Source organism: Microcaecilia unicolor, chromosome 13 (assembly GCF_901765095.1).
Source record: "Microcaecilia unicolor chromosome 13, aMicUni1.1, whole genome shotgun sequence".
In the NCBI taxonomy this organism is placed as follows: Eukaryota; Metazoa; Chordata; class Amphibia; order Gymnophiona; family Siphonopidae; genus Microcaecilia; species Microcaecilia unicolor.
Window position 1 is genome coordinate 53082799 of NC_044043.1, and position 18469 is coordinate 53101267.

General features: G+C 44.1%; 1 protein-coding gene across 2 annotated transcripts in view; it reads left to right on the plus strand.

The window, feature by feature from the left end:
- LOC115482534 (multidrug and toxin extrusion protein 2-like) overlaps positions 1–18469 on the plus strand; it is a 133748-nt gene that overhangs the window by 104945 nt on the left and 10334 nt on the right. Inside the window, exons 11-14 of one of the 2 annotated variants that reach the window (XM_030222397.1) lie at positions 485–593; positions 7575–7650; positions 11359–11428; positions 14639–14771. In XM_030222397.1, the coding sequence (XP_030078257.1) occupies positions 485–593; positions 7575–7650; positions 11359–11428; positions 14639–14771 (388 nt within the window). The remainder of the gene's footprint in view (positions 1–484; positions 594–7574; positions 7651–11358; positions 11429–14638; positions 14772–18469) is intronic. The other variant, XM_030222398.1, reaches the window with a different exon arrangement.

Here is an 18469-nt window from a genome sequence, read left to right on the forward strand (position 1 = left end):
CTTACTGCTGCGGCTGTATAAACCCTATTTTTTGTATGGAGGCATAAATGGCTGTTCACTAATACTAAAATCTGCATGCGGACACTTACAGCCCTCAGCCCTTACCACCGCTTTCTCTTTAGTAGATGATAAGGGCTCACATGCTAAGCCAGTGGTAATCAGTCAGCGCGTGCCGCTGCCTGATTACCGCCAGGCGTGTCTACACCATGGCCCTGCACTAGAAAATAGAAAAATTATTTTCTGGCACGGGAGACAGCGCACGCCAAAATCAGAGCTACCACAGGGCACCAGGGTGTGCCTGACCATTTTGCTGATTTCCTGCACGCTACCTGCGGGTAGCCCTACCACCCCTTAGTAAAAGGGCCGCTAAGTGATTCTGATGATTTGTTGCAATGTCTATTTAATACCACTGAATTATGGAACTCAACATCAAAAAAGGCTTTCAGAAACACAACTTCTGTAAACCTGCTTTTCTGTATTCCAGGTGCCCTATGCAGTGAGTGCAACAGTCAATGTCCATGTGGGTATTGCTCTCGGTGCAAGAAATGTTGCACAGGCAAAGAGATCTGTATGCATTGCTTTCTGTAGCACAGGTGAGTAACTGTTCAGTTAGTGAAGTTTTTATGGGGTCCTCTTACTAAGCTGCAGTAAACACTAACGTCTGCTTACAGTAGCGTAAGAGTGCTTACCGCGGGATGTGCTGAGGTGTCCTGTGGTAATTTTGCACTCTGCATGCGCACAACACCCACTAAAAATGTCTTCTTTTTTTTCACGGAGGGGGCATGTCTGCGAGTGCAGAGTGGCTAACTGGCTAGCCCTTGAGCCCTTTCTGCGGTAAGGGTTCAGAAGCTAATCTTTTTTAATGGCCATGTGCTAATGCACATTTGTACGTGGCCATTAATGCCAGAAATGGGAAATCTCCCATTTTCCAGCTGTGGGAATAAATGGCCTTAGCACTTGGGAAAGATTTTTATTTATTTATTTTTATTTTATTGCATTTGTATCCCACATTTTCCCACCTATTTGCAGGCTCAATGTGGCTTACAGAGTTTTGTTATGACATAGTCATTCCAGGCTACCAGTTACAATTAGTAAAGTACACAGATTAGGTAAGGGAAGGGAGAAAGGAGGTGTGAGGCAGGTTAGTGTAGAAGGTGGACTGGACTTTAATGACTGGGTGGGTTGGTGAAGTAGTTTTGTAGGTTATGGGTTCTCTTTGTAGGCTTTGTTGAAGAGATGTGTCTTCAGATCTGTATAAGAGAGCGCTAAGACTGCTTTTTTCCCGCACTTTTGTAAAAGTGAGCTGCCCTTGTCACATAGCATTTATGTTGTCTGTCAGTGACTGCATTCTTGATGATCTGGTGACACGTGAAAGGCAATTCTGTAACCAGGTGCCTGAGGTTAGGTACCCTTTGCTCCCATATACGGGCCAAAAGGTAGCACTTGCATGTGTAAGCAATCTAAACACTATTCTATAAGGACATGTCTAAGTGCTATAGAGGGAATTCTATATAACTATAAAACTGAATCTGGAATATCCTCCCCATTTTTTTCCTTTATTATATCCCTTTTCCAACCCCTCCCTACATTATCTAAGACATCCCCTTCCTATCCCTCCCTAACATTTTTCCCATACTAAACTTCATGTTAATCCCTATACACTCCCTCCTACCATTCCCCTAACTCTTCCATCCTCCTTCTTGCCCATCTTACCTATCCACACATAAATGAGTACTTCTTTACTTACAATATCATAGCTGCATCCATTTTATCACTTTGTTAACATGATTTCTATGTAAGCCGCATTGAACCTGCTATTGAGTGGGAAAGTGTGGGGTATAAATGTTACAAATGAATAAATAAATATATATATGGTGCCTAAAACAATTGTTGCGGAAAAAATGCTGTTAGCGCTGTTCTATAAACTTTGCTTAAAGTTATGCGCTTCCCATCCCTATGACTAAAATGTAGGCATGTCCATTTACACCAATGACCACGATTGACTGGCAAAGGTACTTATGAGAATGGAGCAGATATAGCACTGTTCACGGAAGAAAGTGTTAATAAACAACTTGAAATTTTGAAGGTGGACAAATCCATGGGATCGGACAGGATCCATCCCAGGATATTGAGGGACTCAGAGAAATTCTGGCTGGCCCTCTTAAAGATTTGTTTAATAAATCTTTAGAGATGGGGGTGGTTCCCTGAGATTGGAGGTGCGGATGTGCTCCCACTTCACAAAAGTGGTGACAGAGAAGAAGCTGGAAACTATAGGCTGCTAAGCCTCACTTCAGTGGTTGGAAAAGTAATGGAAGCGATGTTGAAGGAAAGGATAGTGAAGTTCCTGAAATCCAATAGGTTACAAGATCTGAGACAACACGGTTTTACCAAAGGCAAGTCATGCCAGATGAATCTCATTGAATTCTTTGACTGGGTGATCAGAGAATTTGATTGAGGATGTGCTCTAGATGTAATCTACTTAGATTTCAGCAAAGCCTTTGACACGGTTCCTCATAGGAGGCTAACCTGACAGGTTGACCCAAAGTGGTGAACTGGATTAGGAATTGGGTGACAGACAAACACCAGAGGTTGGTGATTAATGGAATTCACTTGGAGGAAGGAAAGGTGAGTAGTGGAGTGCCTCAAGGATCGGTGCTGGGGACGATTCTGTTCAACATATTTGTGAGAGACATTGCTGAAGGGTTAGAAAGTAAGGTTTGCCTTTTTGCTGATGATACCAAGATTTGTAACAGAGTGGACACACCAGAGGGGTGGTCTAATATTTGGCAATTTAAAATTCAATGCAAAGAAGTGAAAAGTGATGCACTTAGGGAGTAGAAATCCAAGGGAGACGTAGGCATTAGGCGGTGAGAGGCTGATATGCACAGACAGGGAGAGGGATCTTGGGGTGATAGTATCTGTGGATCTTAAGGCGATGAAACAGTGTAACAAGGTGATGGCCATAGCCAGAAGGATGCTAGGCTGTACAGGGAGAGGTGTAACCAGCAGAAGAAAGGAGGTATTGATACCCCTATACAAGTCATTGGTGAGGCCCCACCTGGAGTATTGTGTTCAGTTTTGGAGACTGTATCTTGCTAAAGATGTAAGCAGACTTGAAGCGGTCCACAGGAAGGCGACAAAAATGATATGTATCTTGTGCCAAATGAAATATGAGAAGAGACTGGAAGGCCTGGATATGTATACCCTAGAGAAGAGGAGGAACAGGGGAGATATGATACAGATGTTTAAATACTTGAAAGGTGTTAATATAGGAACAAATATTTTCCAGAGAAGGGGAAATGGTAAAACTAGAGGATATGAATTGAGGTTGTGGGGTGGTAGACTCAGGAGTAATGTCAGAAAATTATTTTTCATGGAGATGGAGGTTGATGTCTGGAATGCCCTCCCAAGGGAGGTGGTGGAAAACTGTGGCGGAATTCAAAAAGGCATGGGATGAACACAGAGGAGCTCTAATTAGAAAATGAATGGTATAAAAAAAAACAAAAAACAAAGGGTTGCATATGTGTTTGCATGTCAAGTGGTGCTTAGATGGCAACTCTGGCTGTATCAACTAAGGCCGGTACTGGGCTGGCTTGTATGGTCTAAGTCCCACATAGAGCAATCTGGTTCTAGGATGGGATGAAAGAGCTTCAATGGAAACTCCAGTAAATTGGAACGTGAGGACAGTGCAGAGCAGACTTTTACAGTCTGTGTCCCGCAAATGGCAAGACGGATTTCGATAGGCTAGAGTGGGCTTTGATGGCAATTCCAGTAGTTGAAACATAAGGACAGAGCCAGGCGGACTTCTACAGTCTATGTTCCAGAAACACCAAAGAAAGACCATGATCAAGTATATAATATCATGTTCATTCTTGATTTAATCTTGAATTGATAATGAATATGACTGTTGGGCAGACTGGATGGACCACTGAGGTCTTTGTCTGCCGTCACTTACTATGTTACTATAGCCAAGGATGGGCCCGGGTGGTAGCAGCACACCTGTGATGTGGCTGGCAGGGGATCCCTAAGCCCCACCAGCTGAAAACTCTCAACAACTGTACCTCCTGCATACCTTGTAAATAGCAGATCTTCACCTACAGTGAGCAGCAACTGATGCATACTGTTCGCACTGGCCCCACAGCCTTCCCTGTGATGTATTTCCGCCTATGCGGAAACAGGAAGTTGCATCAGAGGGAAGGCTGTGGGGCCAACATGAGCAGTGTGTATTAGTTGCTGCTTGCTGCCAGTGAAAATCGGCTATTTAAAAGGTATGTGGGAGAGGGGGTTGTTAGAGAGTCCATATGGCATGCAGGCGAGAGAGGAAGAGATCAAATCACTTGTGGGACAGGGTAGAATTCTTCTGCCCACCCATCTTGGGCCCAGGCCCACCCAAAATTGGGTGTCTGGCTACGCCCCTGCTCCACCCCATTCCCTGATTTTACCTTCTTTTTACCTTTTTTTTAAAAGCCGCCAGCAGTATTGATTCCCATACGCTGGCCTGCCACCCTTTACTGTGGCTGCCTCTCTGATGTAACTTCCTGTTTCCTCAGAGGTGACAGCAGTAGAGAAGAGGCCAGTGCCAGCTGCAGGGCAGCACATGGGAATCGCTGCCACCGCTGGCTTTTTAAAAACGTGAAAAGAAGGTAAAATCAGGAAACAGGGTGGAGGAAAGAACTTGGTCCAGGAGAGGGGGGGGGGGGGGGGGGGGGGGGGGGGGGGGGGGGGGGGAGCGGCATCAGTCTTTCCTCAAGCAGCATCTTGCCTTAGGCAGCTCCTGCTCCCAGTTATATGCACAACCTATAGAACAAGTTACACATGCCCTTGCTGCATGTGGATGTGCTCAGTTGTACTAACTCTTAGGCTGGTCTAACTGCAGGTGCCTAAACATTAGGTGTGCCAATACCAGGTTATGGTAGAGTTCTATTTTGGAATCTAGGAGCCCAGGTTCCACTATAGAATAGATGCTCACTGTGCATCATCAGGGCACCTACAAGGAGGTCCCTAATCCAGACTGGCGTAGATACAGGGGGGCACAGGGGCCTGGGCCCTTCCCCAAATTGGCTCTGGGGCCTCCGGTTTGGCTGGCGGGGGTCCCCAACCCCCACCAGCTAAAGCGTTTGTGCCTCGCTGGTCTCACATTGCCTGGCTTCCTGTCCTGTTTTCAGTCTCTGTGCACGCTCGTTTTAATTAAATTGAGCATGCTCAGTTTCATTAAAACGAGCATGCACAGCGACTGAAAACAGAACAGGGCGCCAGACAATGTGAGCGCGGGACAAATGCTTTAGCTGGTGGGGGCTGGGGACCCCCGCCAGCCCAAGGTACTTTCACAGTGACGGTGGGGGGGGGGGGGGGAGTGGCAGTGGGAGGGGAGGGGAAAAGCGGTGGCGGGGCGACAGAAGCAGCAGCAGGGAGGTGGAAGTGGTGAAGGGAAGGTGGCGGTGGGGAGGTGGGCCAAAATGTGCCCCCTCCTCCCGAGATCTGGTTATGCTCCTGCTCTCTGTTTTCTCCCAAGTTGTTAATCCCCTGTCATTGTCCCTAGAGGCTTGCTGCCAGCACTACCTATGCAGCAGCTGTTCACTTTATTCTAGCACCCTGTTGTTTTCAGTGAGTTTGAGCTATGTGGTGCCTGAAGTCCTTTACTGATCACACAGTCTCACACGAATAGTGGAATTTGGTCATTTCTTTGTTCCTTCTTTGTTCTCATTCTTTTTCACTGATCTAACACCTGTTCCCCTCTGTCACACCAGAAAGAACAGGGAAAGTGGCAAACGGGTAACCAGAGTGAGTAAATGGATAGGAGCAACTAGAAAGGTAACTGGTAAGCCAAGAGTGAACGGTGCCTGAAATCTTGATGGAGTGAAGGCGATTTAGAAGAAGCAAGTGATCAACAAGATGCAAGGCGCACGCAACTTAGTTTTTAACAAGCCAATCAGTGCCAAAAATTGTCCACTAACAAGAAATTATCGGCACTGATCAGCACTAATTAGAATTTATGTGCATAGCTTCCTAAGCGCATTCTCTAAAGTGGGGCGCATATATTTTACTGTGCGAATCTTAAAAGGGATGTGGCCATGGGAGGGGCTTGGGCAGGTTGTGGGCATGCCTAGATATTACACGTACTGTTATAGAATACGCCCGATCCACACTTAAATTAGGCGTGGCCATTTACACCAGGTTTTATTTGGTGTAAATGACCGCGCCTAAATTTTAGTTGTGCGGATGGGCGCTTCACTTATTCTATAAACCACACCTAACTTTAGGTGAGGTTTATAGAAGAGCGCTAAGCATGGGGTTTTTTCGGCATTATATATAGAATCCCCCCCCCCCCCCCCCAATATGGACATCCAACTCTGATTTCAGAAGGGGAAGGGATGTCAGTGTTGAAAAAAAATGGCATTGTTATTTAGACTTGGTACTTGGCAGGTCCAGGTTTCAGAAAGGATCTCCGACTGAGTAGTTCTCCACTGGAGGGAGTAATGAAAGTCGTAGTAGGTATTTTTCTGTCCCTAGAGGGATCAGAATATTAAAAAAGAAATTACAAACAGCTACAGTGGGACCTGAGCAATGTTCTCCACATTCTTTGCTTGGGTATTTAACCAGGTACTCTAACCATTTGACTACGCCTCCACACGGATGTCTATGTAGCCATTTTATGATATGGGAATTCTTATGCTGCCACAAAGATGTTCATGACCTTGGTTTTGCCCCGTTCATAATTTGGACATTTGAGGTCCATTAAGCCCAGCATCCTGTTTTCAACAGTTACCAATCCAGGTCACAAATACCTGGCAAACTCCCAGAAAAGCTCAATACATTTTATGATGCTTATCCCAGAAATAAGCAGTGGATTTTCTCAAGTCAATTTAATAATGGTCTATGGACTTTTCCTTTAGGAAGCCGTCCAGGCCCTTTTTAAACCCTGCTAACCGCCTTTACCACATTCTCTGGCAATGAATTCCAGAGTTTAATTACATGTTGAGTGAAGAAACCTTTTCTCCGATTCGTATTAAATTTACTACTTTGTAGCTTCATCGCATGCCCCCTAGTCCTAGTATTTTTGGAAAGAGTAAACAAACGATTCACGTCTACCCGCTCCACTCCACTCATTATTTTATAGACCTCTATCATATCTCCCCTCAGCCATCTCTTCTCCAAGTTGAAGAGCCCTAGGCACTTCAGCCTTTCCTCATAGGGAAGTCATCCCATACCCTTTATCATTTTTGTCGCCCTTCTCTGTACCTTTTCTAATTCCACTATGCCATATGTGACATGCTAACTTAAAGGTCCTTATTTTGAGTTGGACATCCTTTCTAAAACCTGATTCTTAATCTTCAGTACAGAAGTGTGGAGATTTTATGATTGCTTTAAATGTCAGTATCCCATCAAGCACAGCGGCCAAGGCCTGATGATAAAAGACTGGGCTTGAGCAACAGAACCCAGGCTCAAACCTTGAATCCCTGCTGTATAGACGAGACTGACAGAAGGAAAAGCAAACATGAAGAGCTTCTGGCATTTTAACATTAAGTACACTACCATGCTGTGTAACACATTCTGAAGTGTCTCATTTCTTTCAGGGTTCTTTGCTCTACTCATTTCTATATTAACAATGGCATTGAAGAATGTGCTAGGAGCTCTTTTCACCAATGAAACGTAAGCAATTAGTGGCTGATTAAGGCATACATTTGGCGAAAGGTAGGATTCTCAAACTATTCCAGTGTTACAAAGAGCGTGGGATTTTGCAATGTGATGATACAAAATCCTTTGGGGAGGAGGGTAGGGGCCAGAAAAAAATCTGCTTCGTTATGGAGTATTTTTATAGTCTCTCTATTGGAGGTTAGTAAGGTGATAAACAGAAGAAAACATCTGCATATCAGCTGGCTCAAGTGCTGACTCATTGCCTGTGTTTGCTAGGAGCAAGGGTTGACAGTGTCAGGTTATGTATGGATCAGGGCTTCAATGCCCTGTGGGATTAGATGGATCTTATAGCAACTTTTGACACTGTGTGCCATGCTGAAGTGCCTACGTGATGCAGTACTAGGCAGGTTCTTCTGGTACCTCACTGATAGAGCTCAATGTGTGTCATGGAAAGGTGGCCTCTCAGCTTTTCATCCACTAAAACATGGGGTTCTGCAGGGGCCTGTGCTATATCAAGTTTATTTAAGGTGTATATGGCACCTCTAGCTTGGGATCTTGATGTTTGGGGTTCACTTTGATGTCAATGCCAGTGATATACAGTTGGTAGCTTATATGTTAGATAACCAAAAGCAAAGCAGGACTTCTGGACATTGCCATTTGGGTGCCACTGTGTGGATACCTATACAGAGTGACACTGGACTTTTGAGAATCCAAATGGCCATGTCTCTTTGTTCTTAAGTTCTCCTTACCTTTAACCTGCCTCCAAGACCGGGACCCAAAAGTACTGCTCTGGCTTTACTGCTCTGGACTTCTGCCAGCATAAAAGGAAACCTGACCCTTCATTGGTAGGACAGTGAGAGTAAAACAGAAGTGGCCCACCCTAGGGAACAGTGTAAGGTTTATTTATTTAGCACTCTGGAATTAGGGCTCATGGATCTGAATTCTTAGCTCCTGGTTACAGTGACAAACAATGACACCAGGCCCAGTTATTTATAAAAAATAAAACAGATTTATTTGCAAGCAAGTATATAATACCAAAGATAAAACAGAGGTAGTTAGAATGTGAAACGAAAGTACAAATGCCAGGTAGCTCAAAAAGGAATAGTACACACATGTTCTTATCAGAAGATGAACTTCTATACAATGATATGAGCTGATAGAGAATCTCAAAGTCAATCAACCAATCATATATATATATGTATTCTCACATCTTTTGGAGGAAAAGCCTCAAACACAGATAAGTACTCCTATTGTTGATACCAACTTAAGGGAGCACCATCCAATCATCACTGGCTGAAAAACCTCCTTGGTTGTGAGTGTGGCCCCATGCACATTTAGATTCTTGTAATGTTCCTATGGGGATCACTTATCTTTTTCGCTGTCAGTCTTCTTAACGCCATCCACGGCCCAACTTAGGCCCGAGTTTCGCCTCCTGCATCAGGGTCCATGATGTTTTCAGACTGTTAACATAGCAGTCTGAAAACACCACGGACAGCTTTTTGCTGAGGTTATTTTACCTTGCTTTTTCGGCCCTAATGCGACTTGTGTTGTATCACCGCAAGTCACATTAGGATAGTTGCATACTAATGAGATGCAAAACATGCATTTGCATATTTTGCATCTCATTACTTCCTAATGTGTGGCAACTTAAATAGCGCTGTGCTATTTTTAGAAAAGCAGCATTAGGGCCATTTAAGTTGTATTAAGGGCCAATTAAAGTGACTTCAATCCCTAACGCCACTTGATGAATTCCCCCCTTAGTATATCCCCAACTTCACTGAAATTAACACACCATGACTTAAATTATCCCAACTTGATTTAACTCAATAGGATTTAAGTTATCCCAATATGACTTATATTACCCTGACTTGAATTGAATTATAATTTGACATAATTTATCCCAAATTCAAGTTGATTTAAATTATCACAGCATCACATAATTTATCCCAACTTGACTTAATTGAACAAAACTTGACTTAAATTAGCCTGACATGACAAAAATTCTCTCAGCTTAAACTTAAATGATCTCAATGTGATTTAATTTATCTCAACTTGACTTAAATTATCCCACAAGTTAAACTGGAATAATTTAAGTCAAGTTGGAATAAATGTAATTAATTTATCTCAACAGGACATAATTTATCCGAGCTTCACTTAGGGGCCCTTTTACCATGGTGGGAAAAAGGCCTTTTTTAAAATGGGGTAGTAAATGACTATGTGCTATTAAAATTAGTGCATGGCTATTTACTACCTGAGCCCTTACCACAACCTATTTAGTAGGTGGTAAGGTCTCATGCGCTAACCCCATGGTAACTGGGCAGCACAAGGCAACATGGCCATGCTGCCCATTACCACCGGGAACCCCCCTCCCCCCCCCCCCCCTCCCCGTGGTAGAAAATAGAAAATTATTTTCTACTGTGGCAAACTGCGTGCACCAACTTCAGAACTACTGCCGGGCTCCCTTGCTACCCCAACGATAGGACTGATTTGGTGCATGCTACTCATGCGCTAGCTCTACCACACCTTTGAAAAAGGGCCCCTTGATTTCTCAACTTCACCCAAACAGAAGCATCCAGGCTCAATAGGAGAGCTTTGCACCTCTGGGTCAATGGCCTGGTTAGCTGTCCTTACTAGACATGTTCATTCATTTGAAATGACATGAAACACATCAATGATACCTGAAATGACATGGGAAAAAAAACCAAAGTGTTGGGTTTATTTATTTAGATTTTTGCTCACACCTTTTTCAGTAGTAGCTCAAAGTGAGTTACATTCAGGTACAGTGGATATTTCTCTGTCCCAGGGGGGCTCACAATCTAAGTTTGTACCTGAGGCAATGGAGGGTTAAGTGACTTGCCCAAGATCACAAGGAGCAGCAGTGGGATTTGAACTGGCCACCTCTGGATTTCAAGACTGGTGCTCTAACCACTAGGCCACTCCTCCACTCAGCAATAAAGCACTCTTATTTCTTAAAGAGTGCAGCCTCTTGCTAGCAGTACGAGCTATTGCTATATAATGTACCTACTATACCCGATTGTAACTAGTCTTCGGCTACAACTGAAAACAGGCGTAAGCCAAACAGGGGCGTAGTCAGACATCGGCGGGAGGGGGGGGTCCAGAGCCCAAGGTGGGGGGGCACATTTTAGCCCACCTCCCCCAGCCGCCGACCCGACCCGCCACTTTCGACCCTCCCCTCCCGCCACTGCAAGGTACCTTTGCTGGCGGGGGTCCCCAACCCCCGCCAGCCTTAGTCTTCTTGAGCACCGGTCTCCGGCATGTTCGCTGATCTGTGCTGCAAGTCCTGAGTTCATGTAGGACGTCAAGACTCACAGCACAGATCAGCGAACGCACCGGAGACCAGCGCTGAAGACTAAGGCTGGAGGGGTTGGGGACCCCTGCCAGCAAAGGTACCTTGTGGCGGCAGCGGGTCGAAAATGGCAGGGGAGGGTTGGCGGGGGGGGGGGGGGTCGAGAGGGGGCCAGGACTAAATCTGTGGGGGCCCATGCCCCCGTGGCCCCACCTAGCTACGCCCCTGGAGCCAAATATAAATAAATGCTGAACACTGTTGATCAGCATTGCACACTATTGACGACATTGGCTCTGAAATGAAGACAATTTTTAAAACACACAAATGCAATGAGAAAAAAAAGGAAACAAAACAAAATGAAACGTTTTCACCTGCACACCCCCAATACTTACTGACTTCCATCTTCCCTCCCACAGAAAGATTGTTACCTTGGTGTCCACGCTCCTGCCAGTACTTACTGCCGCAGTTCTGTTTGATGCATATACTGTGAGTTTTCATTAAAGATATACAAGTTAATGTTCAGCCTGTGGCAGTCAGAGTTTTAAAAATGCCAGCCACCACGGGCTTTTTAAACCTAGATATTTATTTTACATTTATGTTTATTCACAAACTTGATATAGCACTAAACAGAGTCGGATCAAAGTGGTTTACAATATTATAAAATTCTTAAAAACAATGGAAAAGAACGCCACTTCATGACAGGAAAGATTATAGAAGCAAACACTAAAGGGAACTCAGATAAGATAAGGTAAGGTAAGGAGAGAGCAAAGGTGCCAGGCAGTACTCGATACTGATATTGAATATCCAGGTATTAAGCTGCTGCCGGCACTTATCCGGGTATCAGTGCTATATAGACAATACCCAGATAAAATTAGGAGAGGCATTAATCAGGTAACTTCCTGCCTCTCCTCATATACTCTGCCCCTGGACTGCTCCATCACTGTCTGGATACTGCCGAGGCAGTCAGACCCGATTTTCAGTGATACTATCTGGGTAAGTGTCACTGAAAATCTGGGAATGATCCGGTGAGTGGGGCTTATCAGGGTCAGAGATGCTGATGCTCCTAGCCAGAAGGCCACTGAATACTTGGCCCTTTATATGCAGAAGGAGTTTGATTGTTTCTTCACTGGCTCATGTTTCAACAGCATAAATTAGTAATTAATACATTACTAATATAAGGACAGCGTTCTTTGGAGTAGAAGACCCTATGCACAAACATTCCCCTCTTACGATAAGTCCTTACTTGACCCAACAAAAGCACAGATAAGAATATAAGAATAGCCATACCGGGTCAGACCAATGGTCCATCCAACCCAGAATCCTGCTTCCAACCGTGGCCAATCTAGGTCACAAGTACACAGCAGAAACCCACGAATGATGTACGATCAAACCTCCACCCTATCTGGTATAGCTGTGTATTGGTGAACCTACCTTCTTAATGATAAACACTAGGGATGCCTTTGAAACAAATGCCATTCTCTGATAAGACTGCGCACTATTTGCATAGACTCTCAAATTCTGTATAGTGTGACTTGATTTGCAAATGCAAATCTGAGCATATTCTGAATTTGTGCACACAACTTCAATTGATTGATGAGACAATCACATTGTTAATTGGATGTTAACAAGCAATTATCAACACTAATTGGCACTAGTTAGAATTTCACGCACTACTTGCTAAGTGTATTCTATAAAGTAGTCCACGTAAATTCTATGGCACAGATCTCAAAAGGGGCGTGGCCATGGAAGAGGCATGATTGGTCATGGGCCTATTCCTAGAATTTGCATGCAGTGTTATAGAATATGCCTGTTCTGCGCATAATTTCAGCATCGGCATTTACACCAGGTTTTCATTGGCATAAATGGCCACGACTACATATAGTAGCAGAAAACAGGTGTATTCTATAAATTACAGCTAGATTTAGGCACAGTTTATAGAATACATCTAGGCGCATTTTTTAGGTGTGCTATATACAATCTAGCCCATAATGTGTATTTTTCTTAAAGAGGATGCACTAAAGGTACATAGTACACACTGTTCCCCAATAGTGCAAGCGTGTGCACACATGCATGCTGGTTCAAACATGTGCAGTGCTTCATGCATGCACACACTATTGGGAAAGAGTGTGCACTATGGGTCAGATTTAGTAAATGGCGCCCAACTGTAGGCGCCGGAAAGATCTGCATGAAACTTGTATTCTATAAAGGATGCTTTGCACCAAGCACCCTTTGCAGAATAGCACGTAGTGCTGATTCCCAAAGCCAACTTTGGGTGTGAGGCAGGGGCGTAGCCAGACATCGCAGGAGGGGTTCCAGAGCCCAAGGTGGGGGGGGGGGGCACATTTTGGCCTGCCTCCCTGTCACCGCCACTTCTGCCCCCCTGTGGCCGCTCCCCACCACCACCACCACCACTGCTAAGGTACCCCCACCAGATAAAGCATTTGTCCCGCACTGGTCTCATATTGCCTGGCACCCTGTTCTGTTTTCAGTCACTGTGCACGCTGGTTTTAATGAAACCGAGCATGCTTATTTTCATTAAAATGAGCCAGCACAGCGACTGAAAACAAGACAAGGCACCAGGCAATGTGAGACCAGCACAGGACAAACACTTTAGCTGGGGGGGGGGGGGTTGGGGACCCCTGCCAGCCAAACCGGGGGACCCGGGCCCCCATGCCCCCCCCCCCCCCCGTAGCTACGCCACTGGCATGAGGACTTGCGCCTGCTGAAACCTGGTGTAAATCCTGGTGCACTCCGAAGTCCTATAACACTGCACTTAAATATTTGGAATGCCCCTCCCATGGCCATGCCCCATTTGAGCTGCACTCAAGACACTTTGGTCAGGCAGCATTATAGAATAGTGCGTAGGCAGATGCTCGTGTAAGTCTAAATTAGTGCCAATAATTGGTTTTAATTGGCTCATTAACTAATTAGAGTGCTCATCTGCCCTGCATGCCCAAATTTGAGTGACCTTTGTAGAATTCAGGGATATGTGCATATAGGGCACCTAAAAAATCTGCATGGTAGACATTTCCGGCTAAGCGTATTCTATAAGCAGCACCTAGATTTAGGCACAGTATATAGAATACACTTAGTTGATATCCCAGCACCTAAAACTACGTGCCTCCATTCACACCAACGAAAATTGGCGTAAATCCCAGCACGTAGATTTATGCACACTGGACCATATTCTGTAACTATGCGTGTAAATTTTGGAATGCCCACAAAAGGCCTATTTCTCTAGCCATGACCAAACCCCCTTTAAACTGTGCACTTTAGAATTTAGGGGCAGTTCACTGCAGAATACGCTTAGCGAGTTGTGCATGTAAATTCTAATTATTGCCAATTAGTGCTCATTATTGCTTGTTAGGTGCTGTTATTAATGCTGATTAGCTTGTTAAGCTAATTAAGTTATGCACATTGTTATAGAATATGCTTAGATTTCAGCGCAGAACGGTAGGCGTGTTATATAGAATCCAGCGGACAGTGGTCACTGTTAACAAAGGCGTACACTTTATGCAATTAATACAGACTATTAAAGACATTTGTTTTGCAAAAGAAAAACAAGGGAGGAAAAAAATCAAGACAAACATTTTCTGGCTGTCCATCCCGAACAAATATCACAGCAAATCTAAGTAAAGCAAGCAGGTCACTTCTGCATGTATGAAAGGACCCCATCTGACTCCTTTCTCTTTGCAGTTCATGTTTGCTGGAATTCTAAGAGCAACAGGGAAGCAGCTGTTGGGTGCCATTATAAACTGTGTGGGGTACTGCATCATTGGGCTATCACTGGAAATCGTACTGATGTTTCCAGCCAAGCTTGGAGCATTAGGTAAAAGATTTTTATAGCTTTTATTAGGTTTCTATACCATGTGGAGGAGTGGCCTAGTGGTTAGGGTGGTGGACTTTGGTCCTGAGGAACTGAGTTCAATTCCCACCTCTGGCACAGGCAGCTCCTTGTGACTCTGGCCAAGTCACTTAACCCTCCATTGCCACATGGGGCCTGCCATGAGTGGGAAAGCACGGGGTACAAATGTAACTAAAATAAAATTAACCCAAGATTTTTAAAAAACCCTCTGGGAAACCCAGAGATAGGGTAGGGCAGTGCCAGCAGGGTAAGCACCACAGGGGGGTGCCTGCCTTCAAGGGTGCCACTGCAGTGCTGCCCCACCATACTGCTCCCACTGCTCTGCCTCCCACCTACCTTTAAAAAACATTTTGTGAAGCCGAGTTGCAGGCAGCGCCTCACATCTGCCCGGCTGCTTGTAAAACAAGTAGATCTCTTCTCCTCGTCATTGTCGGGCCTCACTGTGTCCCGCCCTCCTCTGAGGTAACCTCCTATTTCTGCGAGGGCGGGACACAGTGAGGCCCGACGATGACGAGGAGAAGAGATTTACTTGTTTTACAAGAAGGCGGGCAGATGCGAGGCGCTGCCTGCAACTCGGCTTCACAAAATTTATTTTAAAGGTAGGTGGGAGGCGGAGCAGTGGGAGCCCTCCAGCTTTTTGCAGTCTCCGCACTCCTATGCTCTACTTTGGGCCTTCTTGAAGCTAGCACACAGACCCCGGAAACCCCCACTGCACCAGCGCCATCAGTCTCCACAGCTAGCATTGCACCGGTACTTGTGGCAGCATGTGCCCCGGATCCTCCTCCAAACTGACTGCTCCAACGCTGCCCCATATGCACGCAGCCCTTGTCCCCACCACACTTGCTCCTCAAGTCCCCAGCACAAGGCCATTCCATAGCGCGACCTCTCAGCGCCACAGCCCTGACACAAACTTCAGCCCAGGTAATTATATTTTATTAATAAATAAAAATAAATGCAAAAACAGAAGAAAAAAAGATATATATGTTTTAACCCATAGGTTACACACATGTACATTGCAACTCTATCCTCCCTCTGCCCAAACTACACCCCTAGGAACACCTACATGGAGCACAAGTATAAGTACATGGTGTCTTGCTATGTGTACTCATACATGTGTATATCATGGGTTAATCATATGAGGCCTTTTCCACATGTAAAAGAGTATGTAGATACAGAAAAACTTTTATATAATAGTTCTTCTTATGGTCTAATGGGAGTAGATATACCATGGCCTAGGACAGCCATTCTGAGGGGCAGTTGTCCAGATTTATGAGTTGCTTGTTTTATGTCATCAATTATGATAATCGCCCATCTTATCTGAAACTCGGGGGAAGGAGGGGCCAGCTGGCTGTCTACATGCCTAAAGGTATTCCAGGGATATGAAATCCGCCACTGTCCACTGCCATGAAAGTGTGATCCACCTTAGCCAGCGACAGATCCTTACACAATCTTTAATAACCCCAAGTTTTACATTGGCACCAGTTTAGAGAGAAATTTCTATTTTGTTCTAAGGTTATCAATAGAAATCAAACAAAATAAAACATGGAAAAGAAAATAAGATGATACCTTTTTTATTGGACATAACTTAATACATTTCTTAATTAGCTTTCGAAGGTTGCCCTTCTTCCTCAGATCGGAAATAAGCAAACCTTAAGAGTGGACTAACACGGCTACCACACTCCCCTATTTTGTTCTAAGAATGTGGTAACAAAATGGGTTAAACAGAAATATCCAAGTCATTGCTCTAAGAGTTATTCCTCAGCACCATACAAGATATAAAAACACTAGGGTTAGAGCAGCTAATGGTATGTTTTCTATATATAACCAGCTTGAACAAAATTAGTTATACATGAATTTAACTCAATTGGCAATATTATATAGACTCCTGATGTAGGCACCCAGCCAAAACATGGCAGTGTCAGTTCATTGGATATTTTCTTCAATAATATATTTTATGTTCATTGGTTTCTGACTAACTTCCTGGCCTCTCTGCTACCTTTCTGACCCATCCACAGTCAGACATGGAGGGGCATTTTCAATATGACATCTAAATCCAACTTTGGATGTTTTGCAGAGAGAGACAGTGGATAGAAGGGATAGAAAGGGCAGACAGTGAATGGAAGGGGGAGAGAGCGAGGGTAGACAGGGGCAGATGGTGGATGGAAGGGGCAGAGATAGAGGGCAGATGTAGATGAAAGGGGCAGGGAGAGAGGGCAGACATTGGATGGAGGGAACAGCAGCGAGGGCAGACACTAGATGGCAGAGAAAGAACGAAGACAGATGCTGAATGGAAGGAAGACAGTGAAAAGAAGATGAGGAAAGCAGAAACCAGAGACAACAAACTGTAAATAAAATATTTATTTTTATTTTTTTGCTTTAGGATAAAGTAGTATTGTAGCTGTGTTAATAAATGTTTATAATAGAACATGTAAACAAGGTAATATTTTTATTGGACTAATTCTAATACATTTTGGTTAACTTTCGGAGAACAAAACCCCCTTCCTCAAGTCAGGATAGGATACTGTAACAGCACTATACTGTATTGCCCTGAGGAAGAATGTTTTGGCCTCTGAAAGCTAAATGTATTAGTCCAATAAAATGGTATTATTTTATTTTCTATATTTGTTTTATTTCTATTTGTTAATTTGTAAAGTGGTGATTGGTACTTGTTAGTTTTTTCAAATTTACATCTGCTGTCTTTATATTTTGCACAGTATGGTATTTATGGTATTTTATGCTAGATGGGGGGGGGGGGGGGCGCCAACTGATAGTCTGCAGGGGGGCACCAGAGACCCTAGGCATGGCCCTGCCACAGGAGTGATTGTACATTTTTGTGGCATGTGCTATGTGGTATCAGAAAGAGGTGTTTAGATCCATTTCCATTTTTAAGGAACAAGTATATTGAGAAAATAGTTACAATCCCCAAAGCAGTTTTGAGGAGGCTAGTGGAAGTGTAATAAAATATAACCACGACCGACTGGAAAAAACAAACAAACACACTTCCAACTGTACATAGCACAGTGTTCTCTGTTTCTCCTCCAATTAAATCTTTACTGCTCATCCCTAGGCTTTGCAATTTCACCACTAAAAGAACTGGCTCAGCAAAAAACACGGCTTGGAACTTTCAGAATTGTTACTTACCCTTTTCATCTAAAAGAGATCATCCACTGCAATTCACTTCCTTCCCTCTAACTCATGCTATAGGTCCCAGTTTCTGTGCCCACTCTGCTCGAGTTAGGAAGGCACACTTTGTTTTCATAGAATAATTTGATAAATGACTCCCATAAGTACTCAAACCCTGCTCCAGGGCATCACTGTTCTCACACACCATTATATCACAAGAACCTCTCTACAACTCTATTCACACTGGGCTGTGGGACAAGAATCATGCAGACACTGATCAGCAATTGTCAAGGCCACCCTTCACCATAACACCATTTAATTCCTCTGAAAACAACAATTAAAAAAAAAAGCTAAACTTTTATAGGTAAAACAGAACATCAATTTTTAAACAGGCAGACTGCAACATTGATAAATTTCAAATTTCTTTTCCATTTTAAATGTAGTCAGATTTGAATAAGTTAAGAAAAGAATGCTTTAGTGTAGATTCACTAAGCTCCCCCCCACCCATGGAGAGAAAATGGGAACAAAGCTTTGGTAAA